Genomic DNA, 16,415 nt, shown 5'->3' with positions numbered 1-16,415 from the left:
AGGGCCACTTCCGGAAGGTTCGCCGCATCAAACTTTCCACCGGAAGCTAGCTCGCGTGATCTGCAGCTTGGGGAGCTGGAGCCGCATTCAGAACGTGTAGGGGTTAAAAAAAAATCAGTGCTCCCTTAAAAACCAGTTATTTTTGGAGGCTTTTGGGCGCAGTAATTAACGTGCTTTTCCTTAGAGAATTTGTTAGTTTTGAAGTCTGAGAGGAAAATAAAAAGGTCCCAACCCAATTTCCGGGGGACCGAGATTGCGACGGACAACCAGGAAGCGGCCGGGCTGGGAACTGTCCCGGGTTCTCAGCTCTGCTCTCGAGGGCGGTTCCCAGGGTCCCTTCACCGTGTTCCCCTACTCTGCTTGACCCCTGCTCAGACCTAGGCTTCGGCCCGGCTCTGTCACTCCGGAGCCACAATGTCGTCGGATTTCGAAGGCTACGAGCAGGACTTCGGGGTGCTCACTGCAGAGATCACGAGCAAGATTGCCAGGGTCCCTCGACTCCCACCAGGTAAGAGCCCTGCCCCAGCTGAGCCGGGGTGGCTCGCAGAGCCGGGAGGCTCCCGTGGTAGAACGCCGTCTGACCCAGTGTGTCTCTGAGGCGCGAGGCTGGAATGAAGTGACGGGGCCCTCCCGGAGGGATAGAACTTCACTTGGTTGAGGTTGAAGGGATAGCCCAAGGTGGGTTAGGTGCAGTAAACAGACCGCTTCTGGGCTCCGGTCCGAACTCTGCCGCCTTGTCACTTGCACCATCTTGGGAATGTTTCTCTGAGTCTTAATTTTGTTTTTTGGTTTTGCTTGCTTGTTTTCGTTTGTAAATCAGGGAGATGTGAGAGTGTTCAAAAAGGAATGAATGAAAGTACCTAGATTAAGGGTCTGACGTTGTTTTCTTAGTAATGACGTTATTATCACATGAAGCAAAACAGGGTTAGGAGCCATAGTCCCTGGATTCAAATCCCAGCTTTGCTACTTAGAAGTTTTGACATTTAAGCAAGTTTCTTAACCTCTTTCAACTTGCCTTCTTGGTAAAATGGGGAGAATTGTAGGTCTCTCATTAGGTTGTTGTGAAGATTAAATTATTTAACATGTAAAGCATTTCCTTGGTGTTAGATGCTATTACCATTAGTATTTTTCATACCCCAGCCCATTTATTATTTCTCATTCTTATTCAGGGACTCCGTAACCCAATTTTATGTAACACTTGGTACAGGATAATCTCTCTCAGTTTTAAAATTCCACAACTTCCTTTCAGAAGTGTATTTTTTTGTTTGTTTTTGTGTTTTAGCATGTCTTTTGTGCTAGACTAACTTTGTGAAAGTGGAAGTCATGTCTGATTTCATTGACACTTATTTAGAAGGGACTCAGATAAAAATGTTTAAGTAAATAAACAAATGTATAAATTGACATTTTGTGATTTTTGTTTTAAGACATTGTTTTGGGATTTATGTTTCTCTTAATACAAATTGAATTTGAGTAGTTATTTCCTAATAAGATTGTTACTTTTTGGTTTCCTTGTGTTAGGGAAACTGAACAGTCATTGGGATGCTAGACTTGGTCCTGCCTTAGCTCTGGGGTGTAAAGTGTAGGAAAGGGAGCACTCATTGATCTATGAACTGGTGGGCAACTTCACTGTCTCACCTTGTTAGTCAGTCCTGATGCCAGCAATAATTTCTCCTGGACCCATGTTGTCATTCCTCTTTCCCTTTCCCTGCCTTCCCCCCAACTTATGTGTTTATAAATAATATTTTTCCTTTATTTCTTTGTTTTTCTTTCCCCAGCTATTTTCTATTAATAGGGATATTTCCTTGAAGCCAGGATCTCTGAACTTACACCCCACTCATCTCCTGAAGTCTCAGTTAGTTCTGGAGGAGGTGGATGATGTCTTAAAGAGGTTTATGAGTTCAAGTGAGGGGACAAGAGGAGAGAACCAAGGTAGCCTATTCCACCCAGCTCGGCTGCCTCAGGGATTTTTGTGGATAAAGTGGCTGATGGCCTCACCACTTCATGATACATCACCTCGCCTCTTCTCTTCAGTTCTGCTTTTCTGCACTGCCCAAGATCATCTTGATTTTTGTTGTCTTTGTGTTTGGAGACTGCTTCCTTTGACTTCAGTCCCAGAGCCTCAGAATGTCAGGATGTATGGTTTCAGTTGGATTTTTGCTCAATTTTAATTGTAATAGTTTTAGCAATAGAAACATTGTTGTTTGTTGGGGATAATTGCTTTTGTATTTGGAAGTTGTGTTATAAAGTAACAAAGTCATCCTTAGGTTCTAAGTTGTAAAAACTGTTTCCAAGGAAACAGGTTGTGTCACAATTTATGTTTTCTTGTCTTTATATTTTAATGTAACCATTCTTACCACATGGAAGGAAACCTTGGAATTAAGTATTTTAAAAATAAAGACCAACTCTCCTTGGCTATAGTGTAATGTAAGGCCCAAACATAGCAGCTACAGTGATGTCGAAAGGAGACTATACGGCTGGCACTGGAAGAATGCCTACTGATTTAAATAATTGAATACTAGTAATTCTTTAAAATGCAGTGGTTTCTCTCTTAATAATTACTTATGCTTGCTCACTTTACAATCTTTCTAATTGATATATGGACAAAAAGTTAAAATATATCTTCGTAGTTATGACTTTCAGCTATATGCCTGTGGACTAACAAAAATTCATGTAGCAAAAACAGTATGGTTAAAAGTAATAATAATCTCTTTCTCTGACCCAGAGGAGATGAACTATGATTTACTTCAGTTAAGAAGGTTAAAATTGGAGCAAACTTTTTAGCCAAAGCAGTTAATTCTCCAACATATTAACTATTTAAATTGAAATAGAGCCCCGGCTGGTGTTGCTCAGTGGATTGAGTGCCAGCCTGCGAACTGAAGGGTTGCTGGATAGATTCCCAGTCAGGGCACATGCCTGGGTTGTGGACCAGGTCCCCAGTAGGGGGTGATCAAGAGGCAGAAAGGGATATTTCTCTCCCTCCCTCTCTCGCTAAAAATAAATAAAATCTTTTAAAAAATTGAAGTAGAGTGAGTAGGATTGGTTGCAATTAACTTCACTCTCTACTGCACATGTACAGTGTATTGAAGTGTTATTTCCAATGAGAATATAAAAGATTGAATATTTTAAAACATTACTTTAGAAGAGAAATTTGATTGCTCTGTGGTATATTTTAAACAATAAAAAGACTTTGCTCTTAGACTATAGTGTTTCGATCTTGACTAATTTTAGAAATTGGACTAATGAGATGGGTCTTCCCTTCTTAGGTAATACCCTGTCACACTGTATTTGAAATTTGCTTTTAATGATTAGTGTTCTGTGGTCAAGTTAGGGAAATGGATGAGAGGAAACCGTAACAAATACTAATTGTGGAGTTCCTTTTCCCCTGGGGATGAGTTCCAAGTTAGAGGGATACGTTACAGGTGCAGAGGTTCTATTACATCAGGCAGGCTTCCTGAAGGACCTGAAACAAAATGTTCTCTTGCAGTCAGTTGTATAATTTACCATTCACCGAGTGATAAATGGTCTCTTGTGAATCCCATCACTTTGTGGTTATAAGTCAGAAACACCAAGAAACATATGATGGCAAATTGGGTGGGTTCACACATGGCATCAGATCTGCTTAGGATCCCCTCTCTCTCATTAGGTCTCATGTACCAGATGTGCAATCTTGGGCAAATTGCTTGGCCTTTCTGAGCCTGCTTCCTCCATCCATAAAATTGGCAGAAGGGAGAATTAGTTTCAAACTTACAGTGATGAAATAAAGCAGGTAACATACTAGGACATTTTTTTCCCCAGAGAAAGTACATGATGAATTAGCCATTAGAGATGGATGGTAGTGCTACTGCTGAAGGCAAAAGCTAGTCGGGTTATTCAGGACCCACCTCCTCAGACTTTGTCATATTAATTGAACTTTTAAGGAAAACGTGGACCTCATTCTTGCTTCCTTTCTGTGCCTAGACTAGAGTTAGGTGAGTCTCTCTCCCTACCCTTGAAGGGAGACAAATGAAGGGACTTCAGGATGTGAAGTTGGAATTGGGATTTTAACTTTGGTTATGAAGGAAGGAGTCAGGGGAGAGAATTGGCAGTTGTGGGGCAAGACCGTTCCCTTTCTGGGAGGAAAAGCTCAGGTCTCGCTGATTAGTCATGTTAAGCCCTGGAGACTTTTGGAGACCAGACATAGCTATGTATGGAAGAAGCCGCAAATGCTCTTCCAGGATTTTCTCTTGCCTTTGCAAGGTGGTTGTAGTGAGAGACTTGAGAAAAGTCTACTTTTATTTATGAATAATATGGTTTGCTTAAAATACAGGCGGCTCCGGCACTGAGTGTGTACATGGAGTGTTTGAGCACCTGAAATGTGGCTACATAGTGAAATGAAAATACTTTGGATGTTTCGGGTTAAATATTGTTAAAACTAAAAAGATTATTAAAACTAATGTCACTTGTTTATTTTTACTTTTTACAATGCGGCTACTAGAAAATTTAAAATTACATGTGACTTGCATGCATTACGCTTCTGTTGTTCTAGAGAGTTAGAACTGAAGAGATGGTTCCAGTTTTAATTCAGAAGTTCAGGTGCAGAGTGAGTTGAAGTGGAGTTGGTAGGATTTGAGTTAGGTCCACACACCCACACAACCACACTCTAATCCCAGGGAGACCTCTCTCTCTTCAACAGCTTAGTTAACCTAAGTAATGACTTCATCGATTTTTAAAAATAAACTTTTAATTTTAGAACAGGTTTAGATTTATATGAAAGTCAAAAAGATAATACAGAGAATCCCTCTCTACCCCATGCCTAGCTTCCTTTGTTGTTAACATCTTCTTTTAAATCTGTTGCAGCCAGTGAACCCATGTTGATACGTTATTATTAGATGAGCTCCTTACTTTATTCACATTTCCTTAGTTTTTTATCTAATGTCCTTCACTGTGCTAGGGCCCAATCCAGGATCCTACAAAACATTTAGTCGTTATGCTCCTTAGGTGCCTCTTATCTGTGACAATTTCTCAGGCTTCCCCTTACTTTTAGTGACTTTACGGTTTAGAGGAGTTACTGGTCGGATGTTTCATGGAATGACCTCACTTGGGATTTGCCTGATGTTTTTCTCGTGGTCATACCGAGGTTTTAGGTTTTGGGGAGGAAGACCACAGAGGCAAAGCACCATTTCCATCATACCATATCAAGACTACTCACTGTAACAGAACTTAGTACCAGTGCGAGCTTTGACCACCTGGCTGAGGTCGTGGTGGTCAGGTTTCTGTACAGTAAAGTTACTATTTTCCTCCTTTTCCATGCTGTTCAGAAGGAAAAGCTGTGCATCGCCCAAACTTAAGGTGTGGGGGTTGTGATCCACCTCCTTAAAGACTTAGTATCTATGTAAATTACTTGGAACTCCTCTTTACAGGAGAGTTTTGTCTACCCTCAGTTTACTTACTTATTTAGTTACTTGTATCCATGGCCTCCTGAGAGTTGCTTTGTGCTTTGTCTTACATTCCAGCACTACTTTCTTTTGTTGCTCAGATTGTTCCAGCTTTGACCATCGAGAGCCATTTCAGTTGGCTTCTGTCACCTTTTGATATACCCCCACCATGTGGGGTTGTTTTTCCTCTTAAGTACTTTCTTACCTTCTTACCTGTTAGAAGGTACTCCAGAATCATCTTGTATTTTTCCTACGCCTGTCCTGGAATCAGCCATTTCCCAAGGAGTCCTGTTTCCTTTTACTGAAAAATGGTATTAGGAACCAGGGTCTGCACACCACGCCTGCTCATGGCTACCTAGTGAGCTCTCTGTGCTGCACACAGAATTCGGACAAAGATGTGGCAAGATTCAGGCCCTATCTTCACTGAGCCGGAAATGAGGCTGAAGAGAAAACCAGTTTCTGATGACCATTGGGGCTGCACAGAGCACAGAAGCCTAGGGATTCAGAAGAGATCAACTGTGGCCCAGGAGATCGCATGGGAACGTAGGTGGGACTCAACAGAAAAACCCAGAGAAAGAGTATATTATCAGAGATTGCAATAAGTGGGCGCGCTGGATACCCCCTATTTCCAGTTATCCAGACTCCTGTGTTTTATCTTTTGATGGCAGCACCTCCATTTCCCATTGAGGAACCACCTGAACCCAGTCTCAGTGGTACTGACTGGCTGCCGTGCCCTGCCCAGGCCAGGAGATGAATGTGTTACCCAAGCAAGGACATCCAGAGAATTTTTGCTGGGAATTTAAATTTTGAGCAGAGTGAGCCAAGAAGAGAGCCCTTTGGAAGGAGAGTCAACACTAACCCATGGTATTGCTGCTTGAGACTCCTTATTGCAGGGACAGCCAGTGGGTTTCTGCTCCCTTGGTGCCCTGGGCCACCCTGGGCACTGTCCTCCTTGAGCTTGTGGGCTCTTTTTTCTACTGACTTGCTGAGCCACCCTATATTACCCTAATAAACACCACCCCCTTTGGCTTCAATTAAGCAGGATTAGTTCTGTTGCAGTTGACCAAAGAACCCTAAGTGGTGTCTTGAACAAAGGCACAGAGAGGGGGGCGGGGGGAAAAAGGTCTGTTTGGTTAGCGTGTAGAGTGCATACTGGAGAGCTAGTAGCTGGAGTTCAAGTTGGAAAGCTCGCCTGGGTTTGGAATGTGGAGGACCTTCACTGCTAGACTCAAGCTATCCACTCAAAGCGACACTGTAGGAAGATTCCATGGGGGAAGGGGACCGGAGTGGAGTCCAGGAAACCAGGGTGGTTGGTAGCATAGTTTCTTTCGTAAATGCTTGCACTGGCCTACGTTACTTATTATTCAATTAATATCACTTTTCGAGAATTGATTATATTCCAGGCTCAGGGCTGGATTTTACAATTATAAAAATGTTTAAAACACAGTTCCTGTCTTCCCAGAGCCTCTGAGATAGAAGGTAAATTAGACTGGTGAGTGTAGGAGAGAAATCATTAAGATTAGGTGAAAGTTATAGCTGTTGTATGTAAGTGAAAGTGTTTGACTCTTTTAGTTGGGTTAGGAAAGGCTTCACAGAGGTAGCGATTTCTGAAGAGAGTGTTGAAGAGCAATTTACCAGGTGATTACAGTGGAGGTGGGCATAGCATTGGGATTAAAGGGGTGGAGTCCTGGAAATATATCAGGATTAGTGATAAAGATTTAGGATCATAAATAGGTAATATGAAGGTTAATAAGTGGGAGCAGATGCAATCGCCCGGGGACACAGATGACAGTCATAAGAGAAAAAAGCAAGGGTTAGACTCCAAGGAACACCAGCGGTTAAAGGACAGGCTAAAAAAAGAGGGTGCCCAGCAGAGGACACTGAAAGGGAAGTGTTGTTGCAGCCAGGAGGGGAGAAAGTGACAGGCTGGGAGGAGCAGAATGCAAGATGCCACAAGATTAAATAAAAATAGAGCAAGGAATGTCCATTAGTCTGGGCAAAGGAAAGGTCTGAGCCTTAAGTGAGAGTCATTTCAGTGGAATGGTGGGGTGCAGGCAAGAGTACAGGGAGGCACTGGGGAGGTGAGGAAGGGAAGTGGGACTGTGGCTGGGAGGAGAGAGGGGTTAGGGGCAAAGGGGAGCATAGGTCAAGGGAGGCTGCTTTTTCTGTTTGCTTTGTTAATGAGAAAAAGTGGTGTCCTAGTCCTGGAGGCCCACGGCATGGACTGGCCTAACCACTGAGTGCCTTAGAGAAAACAAGATGCTCCTTCTGCTCTGTAAATGTGGAATCGCACTCTTGGCCCCGGATGGGCTCGCCTTAACTTACATTCTGCTCTGTCACAAAAGTATAGCGCGGCTTTACTGTATCTTGTTGAGATTGACATGTGCCAGAAGCAAATAAATTTGGGGCCGTGTACTAAAACTTTAATTTGGCCATATGTCAGTTTAACTTTTTCAAAGAGAAAAAAATAGAATTGAATTTTAATTCCAAACATGCATTTTTTTTTTTTAGGGAAACATATTTAGAGTACACATAAAACATAGGACGGCTACCCTGTAAAAGGAAGGGTTTGGGGTTAGCAGAACAAAATTATTATTATTGTAAAATAATCATTCCTACCAAGGAGTCCCCAGTTAGTGTTGACTATGCTGTTGACGGGCTAGTCAGCTGGTAGGGGTTACGCTCACCTCAAATCCCACTTTTCTAGTCTGTTATATTAGTCAGTGACCGTTTTTTCCACATCACAGAAACTCAACTTTAACAAAAACAAATGATTTGGAATGGGAGTAGGGTAATGTTTTCTGAAAATACCTGCCAGGACATGTCTCTTCCGGAAAAGTGAATTACAGTTCGGTTATAACTTGATTTTGGTAGAGTTTGAGTAAACCAGAGAGAGACTTAGCACTTCCCATTTTAAAAGTAATTTCACTTGTATCAGCTTATTTGAGTTAAAGATAATCCAGTCTTGACTGGTGTACCTCGGTTGGGCATCGTCCCACAAAGCAAAAGGTCACCAGTTCGATTCCTGATCAGGGCACATGCCGGGGTTGTGGGTCTTAGTTTTTAAATTGTATTTGTAAATCAGTTATTCCCCATTTATTACAGTTGAAGACTTTGCAGATTCCTCGTGCTACCCCTAGATCTGCTGTTGTTGACACAGTCTCTTCTGTGAACAAAATAATTTTGGGTTTCTCTTTAAAATGCTGTGGCACCCCTTAATCACTCGGTGCTCTCTTAGAGTACGTATTTCTGATAGCCAAGAATTAGGGGCTTTCGAGAGGTGTCTGACACGCCAAAGAATGATATGGTCGATTGCCTGATGTGGTAATTATCTAATCTGACTGAACAGAAAGGAAACAGTCATACAAAAACAGAGGTTTTTAAATATTAAATTATTTATCTTCTCAGCAGTTTTCTAATGTTGTTTCAGATGAGAAGAAACAGATGGTTGCAAATGTGGAGAAACAGCTTGAAGAAGCAAAAGAACTGGTATGTACAGACTCGGTAATATATTTTAATACACAGCCAGAGTCATTTAAGCTGACACCCTAGCCTGTTTTGTATGTCATAGAAATGTGAAACATGGCTAATTAGCATTTTATAACTTAAAATTCACCTGTTTTTAAATTGAAGAGAATTTAATAATTTCTTGGAATTTTTTTTTCTTAAAGGTGATTCATTAAATGTCCAGCTCTAATTTTTATTCCTTAATAATATTTTTTATAATAGCTGTCAATAGTTTATGCTTGTTAAAAACATTCTGGGTACCAGACACGGCAGTAAGCATATTACTTGCTTTATGATATTACTTTTCACAAAAACTCTATGAGACAAGCACTATTTGTCAAAAGCTGTTAAGGATCTGATTTTTTTGTACTTGCTCACTAATACCTGCGTTTGCCATAATTTCATGGATGCTGATAGAAGACATGAGACACCTAAGTCAGAGACCAAAGACTTTTATTACTCACAGCAAAAGCAGCTGCCAGAGTTTGAGCATCTTTATATTAGTTCCCTGAGCCCCAGTTCCCACAGGGGTGATGCAGGGGGCCCTAGCCTACCCCCTCGGTGGAATGTCTTGCAGGAGACTGGGGAGGATCGTGGAGCCTGGGAAACACTGCTTTACAGCAGCCTGCAAGCAATCCTGCTCTTTGTCCTAGAGGGACACGTTAGTTCCTCCCCCCCCCCCCCCCCCCCCCCCCCCCCCCCCGAGGGCTCCCGGCAAACACAACCTTGAGAAACGTTCAGGGAAAAGAGTGGTGAGGGCCCCGCATGCTTGGCATGCCCAGCGAGACTGAGAGGAGTCTGAGAAAACGAGGGAGGAGTGATTTTTCCACACTGTTATTACACTCCTCCCCCCACTTTGTAGATGGGAAAACTAAGGCTTAGAAAGATTAAGTAACTTGTCTGACGTCCACACCCACTAATTGGTGGAGTTAGAATTTATATATAAACGCAGAGCTCTAGCTCATCCACTATTTTTTAATAGAAATACATTCACAAATCAGGGAACAAAATGTATTGTCCCAATTTTTGGTTTTAAAAGCCAAATATTGCAAGTATGATTCAACTTGCTGCTGCATTGTAGTCTAGATGAGTGTGCTGCTTTTCTAAATACTGAAGGGTCTACTTGGTGTCCCTACCGTATTACTTACGCATATGCTTAGGATGTTTCCCAACGCGTGTTTCTGTTAACTGATAGTATCTATTCAAATACGTTTGGGAAACTGTAGCATAACAGAGTTGGAGGTTGGGGACTTATTTCATTGTTTTTCTACAGAACCTTCTTGAACCCGAAAGTAGGCTCAGAGGTGTTATGAATCTCTGAGAAGGGACTAGAGGGGACAGCCAGAGCATGGAGCATTTCTCAAGCTTATTCCTCAGCCCGAGTAACATTTATTACAGGGCCAGACGCGGTGGGGGGTGGGGGCACGGGCTGCTGTTTTTAGGGGTAAATAGGAGTAAGTGGCTGTCGCTCCCGCTCCGTTGCACAGTAGACACTCCCTCCGTGCCTTCGAGCAGGGGATGGCAGAGCAGCTGCCCTGTCTTCTGTGTCGCTGGTCCTTTTCTGACTGTCAGGACGTCAGATGCTCTCCATGCCCCAGAAGACCTACAGCTGTCTTTGCAGTGACGGTCTCACTTCTAATCTCCACAGCATCTAATGTTTGTCTGTCTTTGCAAGTTTCCCTTTTTTTACAAATGCTTCTTTCCTCCCCTCCCCTCACCTTCCCTTCCTTTCATATTCAGCTACTTCTCTCATGCTTCCTGGCCAAAGACTGACCTTTTACAAACCACAGCTGCCAATCAGGACACCTCTTTCTTCCAGTTGGTGGGCTGGCTTGCCATAAAGATTTTTTGGATCTTGAGTTGACATCTTATATTTTTGTTGAGTTCTCAGTAGCAGTTTTTTTGCCATCAAAATTTGTGTTTTGGTATGTTGGACTTAAAAAAAAAATCCTAATGTGAGGATACACTTATTGATGTTAGAGAAAGAGGAAGGGTCGGGTAGGAGAGGAACTTTGTCCCTCAGAGCTCCTCCCAGCCACCACGGATGAGAAATAAATCTTCCCGGACACAATCTTGTTGTTCCCAGTGGGAAAGGGGGTGGCGATTCCCTCTAGTGGAGAACACCCGGAGCCCTTCTCCCAAAAGGTTTTTATTGGGAATGATATGTGTAGGTGTATACAGCATACACGCATAGCTCATCAATCAATGTCTAAAGGCTATAGTCACACAAAAACAGGCATTATCTATAGATAGCAATGGAAGGAACACAGAGATCTGTCATAGGTCAGGTTCTGTGAGACATGCTCATACCAGATGGTCTTTAAGACGTGTTTCATGAGATAAGGAGTTTACTCCTTATGCCTTGAACTTAAACATCCGGTTTGTATCAACAGAGCTATACAAAGCAAAGCAGAGCAAGCTTCAAAGCATACAATGTATTTATCAGGCCTGGTTCCCATGGGAACCCTCAGTGTTAGAGTTAGGTCATGCCTGCCACCTGCGTTACCTGGTTTTCCAGGGAGACTTACTAGCTCCTCTCAGAGCCTGCTCTCATGGGGTTGCAATCTCTGAAACCACACAGAGTGGTCCCCAACAGTGGGGGAGAGAAAGAGAGAAAGGGAGAGAGAGACATCATTGTGAGAGAGAAACTTTGATTTGTTGCTTCCCGTACACGCCCCAGTTGAGGATCGAACTGCAACCTAGGTATGTGCCCTGACCAGGTAGCTAACCCACTACCTTTCAGTGTATAGGATGATGCTCCAACCAACCGAGCCACCCAGCCAGGGCTGCCTTCTTTTGGATTCATCATTAATGCGATGATGTTGGAAAGCTGGTCTCCTGATAACCAAGGTTTTCCTGCACCAGGAAGTGTGAAACAGAGTCGTACCTGCTTAGAGCTTCTAGTCAGTTTTAGTTGTTACTAATGGAAAGAACTTTGTCTATCATATGTTTTCATGTTTGTTTAAAGTGATCAGAAAGCTGATTTACTTAATTGTGATGACATTCTTGTTAAGAACACTGTTCATTTTATTACATACTATTCTTTTGATGAGGACCTTGGGAGAAAAACTTTGTTTAAAATTTGACTTATTAGGATGAGTTGTCTTTCTGCTGAATAATTGTTTTATATTAATCTCTTGGACACTGCGTGTTTCTAATGGTCATGGCTTCCACTTTACACTGGCCATGTGACTATCACGTGACAACACGGAACAGGTGCATGTTCATTGCTTTTATTCCTGGTTTCATCTCAAGTGCTTCTGGTGTTTCTTTTTTTCTTTGTCGCTTACTTTTAGTTTAGTTTTAAGTGTCCTTGTAAAATTCTTTAAATAAAAATATACTTTAAGTCTTGAATTTTCACTTACATGCACTTTTCAGTGATTCTGTCCGGATGATCCTGTTCCATTGTTAGAACAGATGCTGACTGGTGATTTCAGAGAGGCACTTCACGTAATTGCCTTGCTAATTGGTTTACGGGTGCTTCACATTTATGTTGAGACGTGTCACTAATTTGAATGGTCACCACTTAAATGATGACTAATTAAAATTACCTTTTTTTCTTTATTAACATTGAGACCTGTTCGTTAAAACACGGTTTTACGGGCTCACCTATGCTCTACAATACTATAGTTTTCAATCTCTAAAACTGGGTACGAGTTTTATTAGTGACAAGCTTTCGGTGTTCATGGAAATATATATTAAAATGCTTTTGTCAGACATAGTCTGAGCCAATTTGTTGTTTCTATTTTTAATACCAAAGATAAATAAGTTACCTCTGAATCTTTGTACCACACTTGTTGTGTGTTTTTTCCTTCATCAGTAATCATCACTACTGTAGTTAACATTAATCCAGTGATGATCAAGTAAGACACATTATTTTAAGCACATTATAGGAATTACCCCATTTAATCATCACAGCTGCCCTACAAAAGACATGCTATTTTTAGCCTTGGTTGGTGTGGCTCGATGGATTGAGTGCGAACCAAAGGGTCGCCTGTTCTTTTCCCAGTCTGGGCACATGTCTGGGTTGCAGGCCAGGTCCCCAGTGGGGGGTGCACGAGAGGCAACCACACACTGGTGTTTCTCTCCCTCTCTTCCTCCCTCCCTTCCCCTCTCTAAAAATAAATAAATAAAATCTTTTAAAAAGAAAGACATGCTATTTTTAGAAATGAGAAAAGTAAGGCCCAGAGAAGTTACGAAACTTGTCCAAGGTTGCATGACTGACAAGTAGTGGAGTCCACAGTGTGAACACAGATATCTGACTTAAAAGCCTGTGTTCTGACCATCCTAGTTTCTGTGTAGCTTCCCATTAAATGCTCAGGTGTTGTATTCAAAGTGTTACATAATGACAGGTGGTTAAAAAGTGCCCCACTGTGATTTCAGTGAGCTTTGTGTAACTTAGCATGTTACTGTATCCGTTTAACTTCAGATAGCATGGTTACAAAGTACAAGGAGTCAAGCTGGAGGTTGAGATCACATGTTGGTCTGTATGTGGTTTTCCTAATCAGAAAAGACTTTCCAGAATAATGTTTACCAAATGACTAAGACTGGGCAGACACTTTATGCTTAATGTCAGAAATAATAATTTAGTTCATCTTCCCATAGTTCTGTGGGTTTGGGTCAGAAGACCAGGAGGTTGGACTGAATGATGGGATACTTCCAGCATATCAAAATCATTATTACTAAGGACGTATGGGTTAATGCATATGTTTTAATGGAAATTCTTAACAAAGTAAGTGCGTTGGTAGTCTGTGGGTTACTTGGTAAGCACGCAGTCACTATTTGTTCACCTAAACAAAAATTAAGGACAGAAGTAGCCCCAGTGTTATTTGATCACAGTTAGCTCCCTGGACCTGGTTCCCCGGCTGTAGAATGACGAACTGAAATTAAATCCTTTCAGCTCTCAACATCTGGTAAAACAGAGAATAAGCATATGGTTTAAATCACGTTTTTCTCTCGCCCTTTCAGCTCGAACAGATGGATTTGGAAGTCCGAGAGATACCGCCCCAAAGTCGAGGAATGTACAGCAACAGAATGAGAAGCTACAAGCAAGAAATGGGAAAACTTGAGACAGATTTTGTGAGTCAAATTCCATCCTTTGTCATTTTTTCTGATCTTTAGACTGAATTCTTACTTACATTTTTGTCATTTCCTCCGCATGCCTCACTCAGCGCTCAGTGGCTGCCAAGATGTGCAGGGAGGGGGAAACTGGGCAGTTACTGTTCAGTGGGTATCGAGTTTCAGTTTTCCGGAACGAAACGTTCTAGAGATTGGATGCTCAACAATGTAAATGCATTTAACACTATTGAACTCTGCACTTAACAATGGTTAAGATGGTGAATTTTATGTTACGTGTAATTTACCAGAATTCAAAATTGTAAAACACGATCCAGATAAGGAAAGACCTGAGCTTTATCTGTGAGTAACAAGACTCATGTGTTGGCATGAAAAGCAACTGTGTTTCTGACCTTGGCCTCCAAATTCATGAAGAAAGTCAAGAATTTACAAAGGCCTTTCTGCCTCTGTTTCTGCCTCAGGTATTTCAGAGGCCACACCTTCTAGACTACAATGTATCTTTCCACTGCAGGGCCAGTGGTGCCAGACATGGTAGCAATTCCACTCAGTGTCTGGAAATAGGGTAATTCACATGTTTGCGTGTTTATTTTATATTTCAAAGGATATGTTCCTGAGAAGTTGAGGTAGGCTATGCCAGTGCCTGTGATGCAGTTGCCTTTTAAATTGTGTCTCTATTCATTGAAATAATTAGAATTCATGACGGACCTAGATATGAAAAGAAGTGGAACCCCTAGCTTCATTGCTGTGCACTAGATAACTCTTCTGTAACTGCTTTATGAGAGGTAGGTTCTCTCAGCAAGAATATGAGATCCGGTGAGGAAATTGGATTTATTTGAGAATTTAACAACTCACATTTAAACTTAAACAACTCTAATTTAAAGTTAATATCTCAATACAAATGATGAAAGTGAAATAAAATATTTGTAAGGATTATTTTAGTTTGCTTATCTCATTGTTATGAAACACTTTTCCAGTAATTTTTCTCTTGGTTTCTAAAGCAATTAAGTGTATTAGTTTTCTAGGGCTGTTATAACAAAGTACCACAGACTGTGTGGCTTAAAAATCAGGATTCATTTTCTCACAGTTCGGAGGCTGGAAGTCTGAGGTCAAGGTGCTGGCAAGGTTTGTTCCTCATGTGGCCCCTGTCCGTGGCTTGCAGATGGCCGTCTTCCCACGGTGTCTTCACATGGTCTTTAATTCCTCTGTTTGACTGTGTTTTAACTTCTTCCTCTTATGAGGAAGCCAGTCATCTGCTGAGTTAAGGCCCACCCTAATGACTTCACTTTAACTCAACTGAGTCTTTAAAGACCCCGTGTCCAAATGCGTTTACGTTGGGAAGTACTCAGGGTCAGCACTTCAACATATGAACTGGGGGAGACACAAATCAGTCCCGAACACTGAATTTAGTTTTGTTCTTTTCCAATTAAATTGTTTTTTCAGGAATTAAACTGCTTCTGTGGCTTACAAGTTCACTAACCCAATCTTCAGGAGGTTTTTTTGTGTTTTTTCCTTTTTTCTTTTTTTTTGGTCTCCTGAAGAGTATGATCCTGGGTAGATCCTTTCAGGTATTTAGATGTCGCATGGTTGGATAAGGGTTTCTCAGGTATATTTTCTATTAAAAATAAAAATAGAGCCAGCAAGTGTGAACAAGGCATTTGTGCTCCAGGCCATCACTAATAATTCATGCGTTTGCTCGTATATGTGCTACCACGGCTTTCTTCTGCATCAGGAAACATCATTATGAAGTGCTTTAAAATATTCCACTTTGGTGGATGAAGAGTAGACAGTAGGTGTGGATTTCTCTCCCCTTTTTACACACGGTAGGACGGAGAGGTTCCGACTGATTATGGATTTCATTCAACCAGTCTTTCCTGAACCCTGTGGTCTATCAGGTACAGCTTTAGATGCTGGAAAGAAGCCTTTGAGATGGATAAAGTTCTTGCTCTCGTGGAATTTAAATTCTAGTGACAATGACAAGAAATAACACACACAACACATGCGCACAGCATAATTTCAGGTAGTTATAGATGCTATAAATAAAAATAAAGCGATTATTTTGGTCAAGATGGAGGCATAGGTAAACATGCCGTGCCTCTGTGTGCAACTATAGAAAAAAATACAGCTACACTACAAAACAAATATCACCCAGGACTGTGAGAAGATTGAGCTGTGTGGAAGTCTGACAACTAAGGATTTAAAGAAGCCACATTCATTCCAGACAGGTACGAGGGGCCAAGACATGGAGAGGTGTGGAGACAAGGAGTGGCGAGAGAGGTGCGGAGATGGGAATGGCTGGTCCCACACCCACATGTGGTGGATGAAAAATGGGAGGGATACCTCAGGAGTGAGGGGTCCCAGCCCCAGACCTGACCACCCAGCCCAGGGTCCCAGCCCCAAGAAGATAAGTCCAAATAACGT

The 16,415-nt window shown here is 41.9% G+C and overlaps 1 protein-coding gene across 6 annotated transcripts in view; it reads left to right on the top strand.

Annotated features, from left to right (window-relative positions):
* The first annotated feature begins 7 nt into the window (after nucleotides 1–7).
* Nucleotides 8–16,415, top strand: part of VTI1A (vesicle transport through interaction with t-SNAREs 1A) — a 341,946-nt gene continuing 325,538 nt past the window's right edge. For all 6 annotated transcript variants that reach the window (XM_024555623.3, XM_045191379.2, XM_024555622.3 and 3 more), the window contains exons 1-3: nucleotides 8–508; nucleotides 8,845–8,903; nucleotides 13,890–14,000. In XM_024555623.3, the coding sequence (XP_024411391.1) occupies nucleotides 415–508; nucleotides 8,845–8,903; nucleotides 13,890–14,000 (264 nt within the window). In that variant the 5' untranslated portion in view covers nucleotides 8–414. The remainder of the gene's footprint in view (nucleotides 509–8,844; nucleotides 8,904–13,889; nucleotides 14,001–16,415) is intronic.

Source organism: Desmodus rotundus, chromosome 4, assembly GCF_022682495.2.
Source record: "Desmodus rotundus isolate HL8 chromosome 4, HLdesRot8A.1, whole genome shotgun sequence".
In the NCBI taxonomy this organism is placed as follows: domain Eukaryota; kingdom Metazoa; phylum Chordata; class Mammalia; order Chiroptera; family Phyllostomidae; genus Desmodus; species Desmodus rotundus.
This window is presented reverse-complemented; position numbering and strand designations above follow the sequence as displayed.